Raw genomic sequence first — 16871 nt, 5'->3', positions numbered from 1 at the left:
CTATGATCAAAGAAATCTATTAAATGATAAATTCTTCAACATAGTTAATTTGACTACATACTATCTATGTAGAGGTCAGTTGTCATAACAAAACATTGCTGTTTTATTTTTTAGTGTCAATAAACTTGCCTAAATACAATGTCAAAAATTTGATGTGAAGGTGACAAAATATTACATTGGTATTTTTCAGTTGCTGTGACAGAATAGAATGATTAGCAATATCTGGGAACACGAAGGGGAGAGATAAATGTGGATTTTATTCTGAGCCTATAGACAAGATCTAAGAAGAAACTGTATTTCTGAAGTTTCTAGACAAGAATTCCTATCTACCCCCAACTATCATAGAATGAGATATTTATTAAAAGAAATTAGACTTATTCAGTTCATGAACATGATGATATTCCATTCTATCATATTCAAAGATGAAACTATTGTACTGATAAGAGGATTACAACTATGTAGAAAACAAAATCTTACCCGCAAATTGAAAAAACAATATGATATTACTTTCGATTGACTCAGATTGGCAAATAACTTAAATTGAAAATACTTGGTGTTGGCAAGTCTGTGGGGAAAAGAACATTCCTGTCTCTAGGGAGGACAGTTTGGCAACATGTGACAAAATTTTAAACAAGAACTCTTTACTCAGCAAATCTACTTCAGCGATTTTCCCCTAAGGATATAAACAGACAAAAGTGTAAAGATAAATGTGCAAAAATGTTCATTATAATGTTGTTTATAAAAGCAAAGTGTTGAGAAACAAAAATCCTAAATGTCCATTAGTAGGAGTCTGGTTTTAGAAATCATGGCACATATGAGAGGATACTCATAAAGTGTCTCTCTATATTTATTAACACAAAAAATGGTCACATAGTTGAATTAAAAGCATTCCAAAACAGCAATATATAATACTGAGAAGTAGAAGTGTATGTGTGTGGCCGGGCGCGGTGGCTCATGCCTGTAATCATAGCACTCTGGGAGGCCGAGGTGGGAGGATCGCTTGAGCTCAGGAGTTCAAAACTAGCAAGAGCGAGACCCCATTTCTACTAAAAATAGAAAGAAATTAGCCAGACAACTAAAACCAGAAAAAATTAGCTGGGCATGGTGGTGCGTACCTGTAGTCCTAGCTACCCTGGAGGCTGAGGCAAGAGGATCGCTTGAGCCCAGGGGTTTGAGGTTGCTGTGAGCTAGGCTGACGCCACGGGACTCACTCTAGCCCGGGCAACGGAGTGAGACTCTGTCTCAAAAAAAAAAAAAAAAAAGAAAAAAAAAAGAAGCGTGTGTGTGTGTGTGTGTGTGTGTGTGTAGGAGGGAGACCTGTTAATATCTGTTATTGCAGATATAGTTAGTGTCTGTTAAGAGATATGTCTGGGGTATGGTATTTCAGGTGATTTATACTTTCTTCCTTTATACTTTTTTGTATTGCTTTCATTTTTGCAATAAAATGTATTTTGATTTGGGAAAAAAAAAAACAACAGAAACACTGTGCAAAGAAAAAAAGACTGAAGGAAATACCTAAACATGTTAACTATAGTTGTCTTTAAGGAAGGTTCCTTTCTACTTTCCTCCATTTTCCAAACTGTCTTTTATTGAACATGATTACTTTTAAAATGTGGTAACACATATGGTGACAGTGGTTCTCCTCTGTGGTTCCATGGGCAGGGGCTGCCATTATTTACAACTTAGCCATGCAGATTGGAGGCTTGTTTTCCTTCTACCTTAGATCTCCAGGGGAAAAGTCCCCTAACCACTGACAACTCTACATCAGTTGGTACATGTTGACTTCTCTAGTGGTCAACATTTATGTCCAAATTTTTTGTGTGCTTTGGTTTATTTTTTCATTAAAAATTAATGTACTTTTAGTGGACAAAATTATGAAAATTAAAGTATAAAGAAGCAGGAAAAACCACCCATAATCCAATCGCTGAAATGAATGGCTTAGTCTTTTGAACATCCTTTCTTTTAATCCTTCATTAATAGACGGCCCAAGCCCAATTTTTAAGAAGAATTTTCCATGCATTCCTATATCATTTCAAATTGAAGAAACTTTCATATGGTCAAAATAAGTTTATTACAGGAGCCATGAGAAAGACTCCCTCCCACCATTAGAGCCTGGGTCTGGTCCTTACCAGTAATCGCAACCCCTTTCCAATCTCAATTCAAACACCGCCCCCTACCCCCGACCACCACACTCCAGCACACTGACCTCACTGGGATGAATAATCCCTTGATCTACTTTTTCACTGTTACTCATCTGCCCTATGCCCTCATTTCCTTTCTTATTCACACTAAATTCCATGGCCAGTTATTTCAATCACTCCCTGGCATACACTCTCATGTCCTTCATCCCTCTTTGGCTGGCTGAATTCCAACCTTGGTTAAATTCAATTCTCTGACTACACCTCCACTCCTGTAGCCAAATGTTCAAGCCCTATTTTTAATGCTACCTCTGCAGACATCCTTTAAGCATTTTTTTCTCCTTCCTACTTGCCTGTCCCTATTTGGTGACTATATAGCCGCTATTTAGCTGTTCTGCTCTTGCTCATCCTTCCTCCGGACCAGCCCAACTCACTGGCCTATCCTGAACTCCCTGTGGGCTGCTTTTCTAAGATTTTTTCCTCTCCCCAGCTTTCTGACCTCTCTCCTGACTTTTGTTTGTTCCCTCTCCCTTCTCTACCCACCCATCCACTTCTTTCCCCAGGCCCCAAAAGCAGCACAGAAGGACTAGCCTGATAAAAAAGAACTAGCAGTGGGTGTGGCATCAGGACCCTCAGATTCCTGTCCTGCCTCTGCTGTGTGACCTTGGGCCAACCACTTTACTTCTCTGGTTCTCAGTTTCCTCCCTATACAATAAGGCACATTTGGTTGAATAAACATGGAGATAATTTAACCCAGCTCTTAAAACAAACAACATGATTCCGAAAATTCAAGAAAGAAAAATTTAGCAGACAGTTCCACTACCCTATTTTCCTCATCATATCACCCTACTTCCATCACCATGCTAAGATAATGTCAACCATCTGGTGCGTATTATGATTGTTATTTTAGTGCTGAAACTCTCCTTGGCCCATCCCATGAGTCCCACCCAGTCCCCATAATGGAAATGCAAACACTCACCGTGAATTTCTCATAGAGCTCATAAGTCAGGAGGGGGTTGGGCAGCTCCCTAAAGTAGAGCTTGCAGAGTGAGCCCACACAGTGGATGTCCTGGAGGTACACTTCCCTTGTCAGATCTGGACATTGATCTGAGCCAAACTCTTGCCTGAAACAACACAGACGGAGACATAACAATCCCAGGGAACATGTGTTCCATGTCGGCAGCTGCTTGCCTGTTTAGGGGTAAAAAGACCCTAACCTGCTGATCCGACTATATTTTTGACCTTCATTTAAAAAGACCTTCTACTCCAGGAGCAGGGAAGCCACCGGTAGGCTTTCACTTTTAGTCTGGATCTTCCTTGCAAAATCTGCTGTGATTAGAAAGACATATGCTCATTTACAAATGGATTTTCCACTGCATTATGTCTGCAGTCTTGGTTATGAACGCTGAGGAAATATGAAAACAGTTTGCCAAAAAGGCCTATTGAAATTTCAGTTTTTCCAAAATATTGTTCAAAATGAACTTCCCTTTCTTACAGGACAGAACAAAACCAGCGTAGGTCAGATTGTTACCACTCATCTCCATATATTCTTGTCAACAAACTTGTTTTATCTGGAGACTCAAACCTGAGGTTTGAGAACTTTAATCAACTATCACTTTGATGCTCAGTGGAAACTTCTAGGCTGCCTGATGGTGCCTCTACAGGATACATGAGCTTAATCATAGCTTCTTAAACAATCCATGGTGGGATGTCTGGGAACATCATCCAATTCCAGGCCTGGTTTCTAATTAGAAAACATTTCCTAAAAGGTTACATGAATGCACTGCCTCAGATAATACATACTTATCTGCTTAAAAATGACACATACGGGCTTTAATATAAAAGAGAAGTTGGGCGTCTTGAGAGTATTCCCTTGGTCAGCCAAGTGTTGGACAAAATCAACAGGACTCTCAGAACCAGCATTTTCAGAACAGCTCACTGCCCATTCTCACTTGCTCTGGGTCTGTCCCTTTAATGAAGGGTAGGGAAATCCCCCATGCTGCCAGAACCTGACGGGAACTGAGTGGAGCCTTGAACAGAGAGTTATGCCATGGCCTCGTAAAGGCATAGGCATGTGTGCTTTTAAGAGGACAGAACAAAAACAATCTAGAACTTATTCACTTATTTAGCCAAAAATTTCCCTTCTCAAGGCTAAGGTCAGTCCTTAAATGAAAAAGAATTGGCCCCCAGCCAGGTGTCCTTCCAGAATACCAACTACTGTGTGGTATATCGCAGAGCTAAGAGTAAACCATTAAGAAGTATTTGCTGTTGAAACCCTAAAAAAATGGCACACTAATAAATTAGTGAAATTATGTAAACACATAGATTCATTAGAATCTATGGCTGCAATAAACCAATTATTTTTTTAAACAGACATCACTTCTCCAGGAGAAAAAACGATGTTTTATTCCTTTATTATAATTTAATTACAATTGAGATTTTTTTGAGGGGGAGGGGCAGAAACCAATCAGGAGGGAGAATACGAAAACTGAATTACCTGTACAACCTATGAAATTTTACATATTAATCTTATAATCAGGATGTTTTCATTATCTTAAAAGTCTACATTTATAACTAAAGAACTTTAATAAATATATAAAATGCCATTAAATTATGTTCTTTTTGATATTAAAGACTATGCAAAATGTATAAACCTATTATTTTAGTCATAGAAAAGTATATACACAAATACTGTATATATGTTCTCTATATATACTGTGCATACTCTATTATGTGTGTGTGTATATGTAAAACACACACACATATGTGTGTTTTGTGTAAAGGATTTTACACAAAATCCTTAATTTAATGCAATGGAAACTTCTTCCAAATGTTTAGGATAAATCCAAAGACTTGGAAATAGTTCATCCATCAGTAATTTTTAAAACTACCAGCATCAATTAGAGAGGCTTCTGATTTCTATTTCAAATAAAATACCAAATGTTGAGTGTGTGCCAACAGAAAAACCCGCACCGATGTCAGAGTTCTGAACACTATGTAACAGGAACCTAATCTAACTGAGCTTTGGGTAGGCAAGTGAATGATAATTAGATCACATTTTCCTAACTTGTAACTTAAATCAAATGCACCTAAGAAGGATCAATCTATCTGGCTCAAGACAAAGAGACTCAAAGCTCTAGAAGCTTTTGTTGGAAAGAATCATATCAGGCTGGAAAGTTTCCTGATTAGATTAAGGAACTGTCAGGTATCTGAAAACAGCCACATTTGATCTTCGGCCTTGCCACCCTTCACGCAGTCCTTTCAGGTTTTTGATACTCCCGACACCTGCGGACAGAGGCGGGGACAAAGGATCATAGGAGAATTCTTTTAGGCTGTTCTAGTCACTTACCTGAGCCGCTGTATGTTTGAGGTGACTCCCGAAAGCCGGTAGATTCCATCCACGATGCCGTGAGTCTCTATAAATTCTGCACAGCTCTTCAATACATATGGAACTATGTAAAGGAAAAGAAAAAACAATAAAGTGCTAGATGTAAATCTGACTGTCTTTTAAAGATATCCTTCTAAAAATTCAGGTAACTTCAAAGAGAAATAAGTATGGAACTCATATGAGTTACAAGTGGAAACAGTTACTTATAAGTGGTAGGTGATGTTCCTTTTGTAGTTTAAAAAATCATAGGGTTTTGTTAAAGTTTTAAAAACTCATGTGTTTTAAGAGGTTTTTTAAATAATTTGAAAAATATGCAAAAACTTTGATTTTGAGACCAGCAGTGACCTTGAAACCCACAAGTCAGTCTCTTCACTGATTCTCCAAGTGTGGTCTCCTGACCAGCAGCATAAACATCTCCTGGGAACTTGTTGGAAATGCAGATTCTCAGGCCCCACTCCAGACCCACTGACTCAAAACTTCCGGGGGTGAGGCCCAGCAATCTGTGTTTTAACAAGCCCTTTGGGTGACTCTGAGGCACGCTGATATTGGAGAACCACTGCCTTATTCTTATTCTGTCAAAGCACAGATAAATTTGCTTCACTCACTCATGATTGCTTGTTGCTTATAGAAAGTAATTAATATGTGGGAAAATGCTTATAATACAAGTAAGTAAAAAAAAAGAATATTCATTGTGAATTCAGTTATGAAAAAATCATTGTGAAGAAAAAAAGACTGAAAGAAATCTGCCAGAATGTTAAAGGTGATTTAAATGTTAAAGAGGCTTTTATTAAAAAGTGAGGGCCTCCCCCACTACTCCCCCATCACCCCCCACTCCATCCCCCCCCCCCACCGCCATGGGTCCAATCAGTCATTGATTTAACAGACCACATAAAAGGGACTGACACGGCCTCTTGAATTCCTGCCACTCCAGAGGCTCAGAGCCCTGGTGGAAGGGTCCGGCTGTGCTGTTCTCTCCTGGGGGTTGACCTGCTCAGTGGCCCAGAATGGCAGATGCAGACCTTTTGGATGATATGGAGAGAGCGGCAAGTCACTTGCCACTTTGGTCACTGGACAGATCCACCTGAGGTCGCCCCGTGAGAATGCTGTCAACGGTGGTTTGGGATGGAAGAACCCAAGCCTCTGACTCTGAAGTCTTCAGTGAGTGGCTTCCTGGAGGCATAGAGGTGGTGTGGGACCTCCATGAACTAATGCTTGGGTTAGCACTGTGCTCACATCCCCACCACATGCCTAGTCCATTGATGCTGTAGATTAGACCAATGCCAATTCATTAATGCTTACTGCTCATGCTCACACCTACACACAATTCCAAGCTGGACTGGACCTTTATGTGTGTAGACACCAGGCATTCAGATTCAATATTCTACCGGAATTTTAACACTTTCTAAGCACTCCTCCCCTTGTTGCCTTCAAGTAACTCTAATTTTAGGTGCTCAATAAAGTTCATTGTACTTAAAGTATTCTGCCATCTCTCAAAGGCTGTGCATGCCCAGAGCCATCCCCTTCTAGCACACATCCATGGTTTGCCCCTGGCCTCCATGACTGGAGCCAGGGAGAATCTTCTCCATTAACCCAGGTCAGAAGAGATCAGGGAGTAGACTTGGGATTGGAAATAGTGAGGACAGAGACCACAGCCATCGAGCCACTTTGGGGTGTGATGGAGGGGCTGTGGGCACAGGCAAGGCTCCAGAGTTTCTGCTTGTCTTCGGCCAGAAGAGCTATCTATGATTTGATCTGTTTTATAAAATAGGGTTCTTGATAAGATTTTTGTCTCCCACCCTCATGCAAGTAGATAGAGATAGAAAGAAAGTGTTCTAGTGCTTAAAAGGATATATCTTAACATCCCTGTTGTGCACAATAATGGTTGACTCTTTTCCCACCACACCTGGCTGTTCTGTAACCTGCCACATGTGGCCTATAGTTGAGAGTGCAGGTTTAGACACCAAACTGCCTTTGTAAACTTGAGAAAAATATACAATGATTCTGTTTCTCAGTTTCCACATCTGCAAAATGACGTTAATAGTGATATTAACCTCATAGCTAGGACCAAAATAATACTTGTAAACATTTAGCACAGACCCTGGCATAGAATAAGCATTCCACAATGACAGTTATTATTTCTACTTGTAGCTTATCTATGATATAAACTTACAATTTTTTTTTTGCTGAAAACGGAGTTTGCCTCCTGCCATCCAATGGGCCTCTGGGGTAGAGGACCAACCTCATACCAGTCAAAACTAATCTCTACTCTTTGGAATGGCTGTTTTGTCCTTCTTTAGTAAATGTTTCCATTTGAGAGTAATTTTGCTTCCATGGGATCTTTTTTCTGTACATTTAGGGGAATCTTTGTAGCACAAAGGCAGGAGGATCTAGCAGTGGACTGCGTGTTGGCAGCCTGGGAGCTGTGCTTGGCCCTCAGGGAATTCTGCACTTAAGTTCCCTACCGAGGCGTGTGGCCGTTGTGCGGTGCGGGGCACAAAGACTCAAAGGCACAAGCCTCGGCCTCGAAGGGCCTTTTTCAAGAACACTCCACAAAAGGGGCAGTGCAGGGTTGCCAACCTGTCCCGGCCCGTTCTCAGATAGGGACCTCGCAGTGCCACAGCTCTCAGCTGCAGCACTGCAGGCTCCATTTGTTTTAAAGGTGGGGAAAACACATTCCCAGACAGAGCCTCTGCCATAAATTTATTCTGGCTTTGGTACAGAGGCCCTAGAACCTCTCGTCCATGGCTCTGTTTAAGCAGGAGACAATATTAAAACAACCCAAGGGAAGAGGTCATGGTCCCAATCCCTGTGGAGTGTTAGCTTTCCTGGGTTCTCATCTTGGGCTGAGTTGGAAAGTGTCGGAATTCTCCATCATTATTACTCAGTAGTAGGAAAAGACTCGGTTAATCTCTGTGTGATCATCTAGCTCTAGACACTGGAATAGTGGTCCTTAGACCGTGGTCCCTGGGTCACCTCCCATAGCATCCGCAGCCTCCAGCTCATTCTGATGCACACATGAGTTGAAGGAACCACCCGTGTAGACCAGAGCTTCTCATACGTTCACATGCATACCAGTCACCTGGGGATCTTGTTAGCATGCATTTTCCAATTCAGTAAGGAGGTGTGTGGAGGGAGTGTCGAGAATTTGCATTTCCAACAAATTCCCAGGTCCGGTAGTGCCAATCTGCCGCCCATACATACTTAGGGTAACAAGGGTCTCAAGATAGCCCTGGTGGGTAGTGTTGCAGGGGCTGCTACGAGTTTAGTCTCAAAATCTCAGAATTCTTCAGAGTATTGTCCCTGGGGTTCAATCAGATTGGGGACACCCTAGGATTTTGGACAGGCTAGAAACTTGATACAAAATAGCTGAGTAGGTATAGATGGAAAGAAAGCTTCCATTGTCAGTGTAGGCATTGGAAGGAGTGACGCCGGAGGTCGAAATCACAGAGCTCGTTCTGTGGGATTTACCCTGGGCCCAAAGAACTCTGAGTCTCCTCCTACAGAGGTACACACAGTTGCTGATTATGATATAACTTCTTCAAATTGTTTCACTGATGGTTCTAATCTCCTTTTTTTGTTTGTTGTTTTTCCTGGATCAGCGATCTTAAACATTAATTTTTAATCTGAGCACGAAATATATCTTGAGGTGGGTTCTGATGGAAAAGTAAACCTTGCCTTTGATTTATGCTTCACAGTTTATGAAACACTATGAAGTCCTTTGTTTCATTTGATCTAAACTGGTACAACTATTAATAAAAGATGTTTTACACTTATACATAGTGTGGGGCACTCTCCTCAATTCTTCACCTATTCAAGGGTTTAGTGCAGAAAAGGCCAGCAGTCAAATTATTCCTCCCCCAGAAGTCATAACTCTGCTAAGCTGCCTCAGTTCCCTGAGTGCCGGGGATCTGATCGAGTCTGGAGACAGAGATCGGAACAAGCGCAATTTTATTTGGTCATTTATGTGGCCATGGTGGCTATGTTCTTTCATAGCAAATTGCATTTATGTTTTAGGGAACCAGGCACTCCCCTGTCTCCATTCTGGGTTTTGTTAAGGTCTTGTATTGGTCAGCTTTCATCTCCTCTCTCTGTCCTGCATTCCTCACCTTCAAAGTCAAGTCCAGTGGTATATACATAGAAATGGAATACAACTCAGCAGTAACATGGAGCGATGAAGCATACAAGTGCAGACCAAAGACTTTAGGGTTGGTGACAGTAAGTATCCAGACTATGAAAGTGTACATACTGTATGATTCCATGTATGTAAAACTCTAGAAAATGCAAACTAACTTACAGTAAGAGAAAGCAGTAAGAGGCAGGAGGCAGGGATTTCGAAAGGGCCCGAGGAAACTTTTGGGCATGATGGATATGTTCATCATCATGTTTGAGGTGATAAAAAGGACCAAGAGCCACTGGTGGGTGGAGAATAATAATATTATACTTGAGTAGGGAGGACAAAAGAGGGAGGGGCACAAGACAATGCACAGGGAAGAAATCCTGTGTTAGAATCTGTTGCAATGCATATGGGAGAGAAACAGTTTTGTTGTGCCATGAATGAGCCCTCTCTTTGGGATTTTGCCAGGGAATCTTTTCTAGTAAAGATTTAAATTCCTTCCCCATTATCTTGGGTTGTCGGTACAGAACTTTCTGGGTGTTCCCCCCTTCTCTGCCCAAGAATCCAGGTGCTGTCACAATGGCCGCCTATAACTTCTCTCTCTGTGCTAGTCCCTGCTCTTCCTTTGTGTCCTACCTTGTGCCTGTCCCTCTTCAACTCCGACCTCCGTCCTGTGCCCCCCCAGCCTCTGCAAGGCTCTACCTGCCTAGCGGTCACTGTCCACCCCAATTTTCCCTCTGATTCTCTTTCTTCCTTCTGTTTTATCTTCTTTCAACTCTCTTCCTCCTGACCTAATGTGGAATTAAAGAAATATTGAAAATTTGTGGTATTTATTTGACAAGGTATGTTTTCTGTTCTTAAAAAAACCCCAAATTATTATAAAAACTGTCCATATAACAGAATTATTTGTACCCCTTAATATTTTGAAATAAAAAAGACCAAATTAATTATTTCTAATTTGTGTGTGTGTTTCTAATTTTCTAAGCAAAAAAAAAAAAAAAAAAAAAAAAAAATCTAAATATGTTAGGGCTTTGGAGAAAAGTTTAACCTTTTTTTAAAAAAAATTGAGATATAACTCAAATGCCATAACATTCACCTTTTCAAAGTGCATACTTATGTGCTTTTTAGTATATTTACAGGTTAAGCAACCAACACACTATCTAATTCTAGAACATTTCGTCACCCCAAAAAGAAAGCCCAATATCCATTATTAGTTACTACCCTTTCTCTCCTCACCCCAGCCCCTAGCAGCTACTAATTAACTTTCTATTTCTATGAATTTGCCTGTTCTGGACATTTCACACAAATGGAATTTTAAAAATATGTGGTCTTTGCGATGGGCTTCTTTCACTTCACATGTTTTCAAGGTCCATCCATGTTGTAGCATGTGTCAGCACTCCATTCATTTTTATGGCTGAATAATATTCCAAATACATTCCTCATTTTGTTTATCCATTCATCAGGTGATGGAAATTTGAGTTGTTTCTACTTTTTGGCTATTATGAGTAAGTAATGCTGCTATGAACCTTCATGTACAAGTTGTTGTGTGGACATATGTTTTCAGTTCTCTTGGATATATACCCAGGAGTGGAATGGCTGGGTCATATGGTGATTCTATGTTTAACTTTTAAGGAACTGCCAAACTGTTTTCCATAGCAGCCTTGCCATTTTACATTCCCACTAGCAATGCATGAGGATTCCAATTTCTCCACATCTTTGTCAACACTTGTTATTGTCTTTTTTTATTACAGTCATCCTAGTAAATGTGAAGTGGTATTCATTGTGGTTTTTATTTGCATTTCCTTGGTAAGTAATGATGAACATATTTTCATGTGCTTATTGGCCATTTGTATATCTTCTTTGAAGAAATATCTGTTTGGATCCTTTGTCCATTTTGAGTTGGGTGGTTTGTCTTTTTTTCTTGAGTTGTTAGAGTTCATCATATATTCTGAATACTAGACCCTTATCAGATATATGATTGCCAAATATTTTCTCCTATGCTGTGGGTTTATCTTTTTACTTTTTTAATGGTGTTCTTCGAAGCACAGAAGTTTTGCATTTTAGTCCAATTTATTTTTTTTTCTTCTGATGCTTGTGTTTTTGTTTACCAGGGGAAAAGCTTATTTATATTGTCTATATCCTTTAGTTCTTCATTATTCACATGCATTGAGAGTGATACCATAAGTAATGTAACTATAATTTCTTATTGTTATAGATCAGAACATATAAATCTAAAGGAGAATTGTCCTTTAGGAAATGAGACAATTATCTGGCTAAAACTTGTCTAGAACCACCCTTTGGGAATTTCTAGTGAGAAGTCATGCACATTTTACTCCACGTAGAACTCGAGTATAATCTTCTCCCAGGAGGAAAAGAGGAAGAAAAGAGTGAAGAATGTTTACACTGTACTATTCTCATTTTCCCTACAGGGTTTAAAGCAATTGTTTTATTATTTCACTCTCAAATTCATTTCAGGGAGTATAGGGTTTAGTGCTGTCTTCTCTTTAGTTCCTACAGACAGGGAATATATTTTATCTTTTGAAAACAAAGATTAGGTTGTGTTACTCTCCTGCTTAAACACCTCCCATGGTTCCCTATTACCAACAGTGTAGAGTCCAGACTGCAGAATAAAGCCTAGGAGGTTTTCCACAACCTGGCCATTCTCCACCTTGCTAGTCCCATTACTGACCACTGAGCACTCCCTCCCTCTCCCCCCCACACAGGGATGCTGGGCTCTAGCCACACTGAACAACCTGCCGCTTCCTGAGTGTGCTCTGCACCTTCATACCTTCCCAGCTTTGCATGGGATGTTCCCCATGCCTGAGCCCATTGCCTTTTCTCTGCTGGGAAAGGCCTTCTACTTATCTTTTGGGATTTAGCTCAAGCCCCAACTCCTCTATAAAGCCTTCCTCAGGCAGAACTAGGTTCTCTTTCCTCCATGATCTCACATCTCCTTGCCTCCTCTCTTCATGGCACTCTGTAGGATTGTCAATTCAACTCAGTTGCTTATTAAAACTGCACTGATGTATCATTTTTCACTTCTCAGATTGTCAAAGATACATAACTTTATTAACACACAGTGTTGGCAAGGCTGTGGAAAACAAGCACTCCCGTGCATTGCTAGTGGCAGGGGAGACTGGCATAACCTCTGAAGGGCAATTTGACAGTATCAGTTAGAATTACAGATACACATACTCTTTGACCCAGTGGTTCCTCTTCTAGGAATTTATCCTGCAGATATTCTTGTATACATGATAAATAACATGAACAAGATTATTCATTGCAGCAGTTTTTGTAACAGCACAATATTGTCCATCAATAGGAAGTTGCCAACATAAATAATGAAACCTTCATATAGTGGAATACTATATATAGCCATTAAAAAGAACGAGAACACTTTCATGTACAGACATAGAGTGGGCTCTCCAAGATACATTGTTAGCAGACCAGAATAACGATATGCTGGCCTCTTTTTTTTTTTAAAGAGAGTATAAAAGAATAGACATGCATATTCATTTGCATATGCAGTCAATATCTATGGAAGGATTCATAAGAAAGTGGTAACTTTAGTTGTCCTACAGGAAAAGAAACTGGAGAGCTGGGACTAGGGCTTTGAGTAAGAGAGAAACTTTTATTGCATTTTTTTTTATATTTTTAGATTTTGAACTATAAGAATATATTACCTTTTCCAAGAAAATTTCATATTAAATTTAATTCCACAAATATTTACTTCAAGCCTACTCTGTGTCCAGCACCAGGTATGAGGTGTTATTTGTTTCTGTTTCACCTACTTTACTAAGCTGTGAGCTCCATGGGGACAATGAGGACAATCCTGTGTCTTATTCATCAAGAACAGCCTCAAAAATACAAGCATTCAAAATATTTTGCTGAAGAGGAGATTGGTCATTTTTCCCCAGATAGATTTTCTATGCTTCCTTGATAACTGGATCCCTCAAAGAAGAAAACCCTTATTATGTGCCAGGCACTGCTTTAGATGTATTTTTATTTGTTTGTTTGTTTGATTGCATTCTCCATTCTATAATTATAGCCAATCCACGAAACAGGTAAAATGATCTCCATTTTCAAAATGTGAAAGCTGATTTTCAGAAAGCTTAGGTAAGTTGCCCAATATCACATAACTAGGAAGTGCCAGAGTTGGGATCCAAACCCAGGTTTGTCTGACACCTGTGCTTTTTCTATGATACCACAAGTAGTAAGGAATAGAAAAAGCCCCATGTTTTTCTACCCTAGTTCAATCCTTCCTCAGCACGAGGGCAAGTCCTCTGAGTTGGTGGCAACTGTGGAGGCACAGTCTGAGAAGAGCTGATCAGCTCCTTGCCCTTGACTACCCAAATGCCTGAAATTCTACCACTGCCGGCCCTACCTTCAAGTGTGCACCACCTCGTGGTTAATACCTATTTTTAAGTTCCTTTTGAAAAAAAGTGCAAAAGAATGTTGCTGATAAAAAATGAAAAAGATATACAAATACAAAGAGTACAGACTAATTGTTGCTTTTAAACCACCCCTTCCTAATATATTAAATGATAAAAATGGCACACCCTGAAATGTGAATATCAATTACCTCTAGATGGTAGAAAATGTTAGGTAGATAGTGAGGGATTCCAGGTCTCCTAGGGATGGAAGTGGGTGCTGTTGCCTTGGTGCAATTGCCCCACCTGGGAAGAAGGATAAGGGTGGACCCCAGCCCCCATCTTGGTCCTGCCCCACCCTAATCCTCTCCTGAGCAACTGCCATACCCGGGGGAGGAGGGAATCCCTATGAATCTGCCAATCAGAACTTAGCGAGCCAGCTGCAAAAGAATGCAGAGGACTCTCTAGCCCACAGGCCAAGCCCTGAAGATACCACAGAGTCCGAAAATTGACCTAGAACAACCTGCATGTGTAGTAATGCAACTCTGAACTGTCCAATCAAAATGGTTCCACGGTGATATCTGAGCCACTAGGGAGGTCCCAATCTGGGCACCATAAAACAAGCTGCAAACCACAGCCAAACTCTTTGCCCTTCGTTTGGCTCTCCCTTTGCTGCTACAGGGGTTGGGTCGTCATCTGTGGTGTATGTACCTCGCACTGTAAATCTATATCTTGCTCTTGCTCTATAATCCTATCTTTCTCTCCTCAAACCTCATTTTCGTGCTTGCCTTACTTTGGCGTGTCTGGCCATTCTTCGGCCATGAGCATGCTAAGAACTGACATTTTCATGCTGAAACCTGACAGAAAATAATGTTCGCTTTTCTCTATTCTAAGTTTTCTGTGATGGAGATATAGTAAAAGTATTTTATTTAAAAGAAAGAAATGGGTTTTTGGCCAGGTGCAGTGGCTCATGTCTGTAATCCTAGCACTCTGGGAGGCTGAGGTGGAAGGATTGCTTGAGGTCAGGAGTTCGAGACCAGCCTGAGCAAGAGTGAGACCTCGTGTCTACAAAAAAATACAAAAATTAGCTGGGCATAGTGCAGTATGCCCACTCGGGAGGCTGAGGCAGGAGGATCACTTGAGCCCAGGAGTTTGAGGTTGCAGTGAGCTATGATGCACTGTACTCTAGCCTGGGAAGCAGAGTGAGACTCTGTCTCAAAAAAAAAAAAACAAAAAACCGTTTTCGAAAAACAAGTTTTGTTAAGGAATCCAGTGGGGTTTCTGAAATCAGTGAGGCAACTTCTAAATATTTGATAAAGTCCTTTCTGATGACCCTGTTGAGGTTATTACCCCTTGTTAAGCCGAAGTGTTTGCCTAACCTGCTGGCCTGGGGTGGCTCTGCCACTTGGCTGGGCGAGCTCCAGATGGCAGATTGCATGCTGGAGTCTTCCTCCAGACTCAGGGGCCCCTCCCCCTCCTCACGGACAGGCTCTCAGATGCCAACTCAAGTCAGCCCTTTCCTGTAGAAGTGTCCAGGTCTTCCCTTTGATCTGCACCCGGACTTTCGTCCCTGAGGGGGCCCTTAGGTCTCTGCTGTCAATGCGTTCTCTTTCCCAATGACAGCAAAGATTCTCCTTCTAGCAAAGTGGATGTTACAAGGGCCTGTGTGGAGGCTAAGCAACTCCATCTTCGATGCTAATCCACCATGTAGACTTCTGATTCACACCTGTTCCGGGAATGCCTCTAAGATTCCTACTTCATCTACTGTTACATAAATCCTGCCCTTAGATCAGAACAAACTGGACCATATACCCTGCCCTTAGGCAGATTCACATAGCATTCTTGCATTTCCCTGAGGGGCTGACTTCAATAGTCCTATGATATTAATATATAAGCACTAGGGTAATGGCATGGGGATCCACCATCTTGTCTCATGGCTGCCTGGGACATGGTTTCTGTTCCTAAGTCTCTATTAAATGTTTCCTTCTGAGGAACTGCTTACTTCTGCCTCTCAGCTTCCTCGGACATTAGGAGTAGGTTTGCACAGACCTGACCGCCCCGGAACAACCTATCTAGCCTGAGGGACAAAAAGCTGAATTAGATCTTTGCTTTCAGGAAGCCAAGAAAGAAATGGGCAATTATTGTGTACCTACCATGTGCTGGTCTCTGAGCTTCACACTTTTTATCCCTTATTCGTAGCCAGCACAATCCTCACAACCACCTTATGAGGGAGGTGTTTATCCCTGTTTTACAAATGAGGAACCTGAAGCTCGGAGGTATTATTAAGTAACTTGGCTAGTATGAAAATATCAAGCAAAATATGTTAAGGGCCCTAGACAGGCAAAGAAAAAAAATGTGACGGAAGTTCTTTGAAAAAGATTACACATGGTGGGGGAAGTCAGGCAGAGCTTTTACATTGAACAAGAACAGGAAATTGTGCATTTATAAAGAGCCAACTGTATGACAAGGACCACATCAGAGGGTGCTGAGACGGGACCCGCAGGCTCAGGGGCTCACAGCATTGTGAGATGAGTGGATAGAGAAGGACAAGTCAAGGTGATTCAGAAAGAACTCTAGACGCTGGTACATAAGGATGATTCGAGATGATATGACATGATGTGACATGATGCAATATACACTACAATCCATGCAGAATGCTCATTGAAGCACCTTGCATGTAATAAGCACTTAGTAAATGTCATCCACTTTCTGGTGGCACAGGGAACAAAGAATGGTATAAACAAAGAGGAAAGCAAGGAGTAATGTGAATTCTAGGAATTCTGGCTAGACCAATCTGGTAGAAGAGAAGTGTTCAGGTAAATTGGGGGAGTTTTTGAGGACTGCCCAGGAAGACTGCATTC

General features: G+C 41.0%; 1 protein-coding gene across 1 annotated transcript in view; it reads right to left on the bottom strand.

Annotated features, from left to right (window-relative positions):
- ARHGAP31 (Rho GTPase activating protein 31) overlaps window positions 1-16871 on the bottom strand; it is a 111820-nt gene that overhangs the window by 38076 nt on the left and 56873 nt on the right. The window contains exons 2-3 of the mRNA XM_069472663.1: window positions 5488-5590; window positions 3118-3262 (exon numbers count right to left, since the gene is read on the bottom strand). Coding sequence (XP_069328764.1) covers window positions 3118-3262; window positions 5488-5590 — 248 coding nt within the window. The remainder of the gene's footprint in view (window positions 1-3117; window positions 3263-5487; window positions 5591-16871) is intronic.

Source organism: Eulemur rufifrons, chromosome 7 (genome assembly GCF_041146395.1).
Source record: "Eulemur rufifrons isolate Redbay chromosome 7, OSU_ERuf_1, whole genome shotgun sequence".
Lineage (NCBI taxonomy): Eukaryota > Metazoa > Chordata > Mammalia > Primates > Lemuridae > Eulemur > Eulemur rufifrons.
This window is presented reverse-complemented; position numbering and strand designations above follow the sequence as displayed.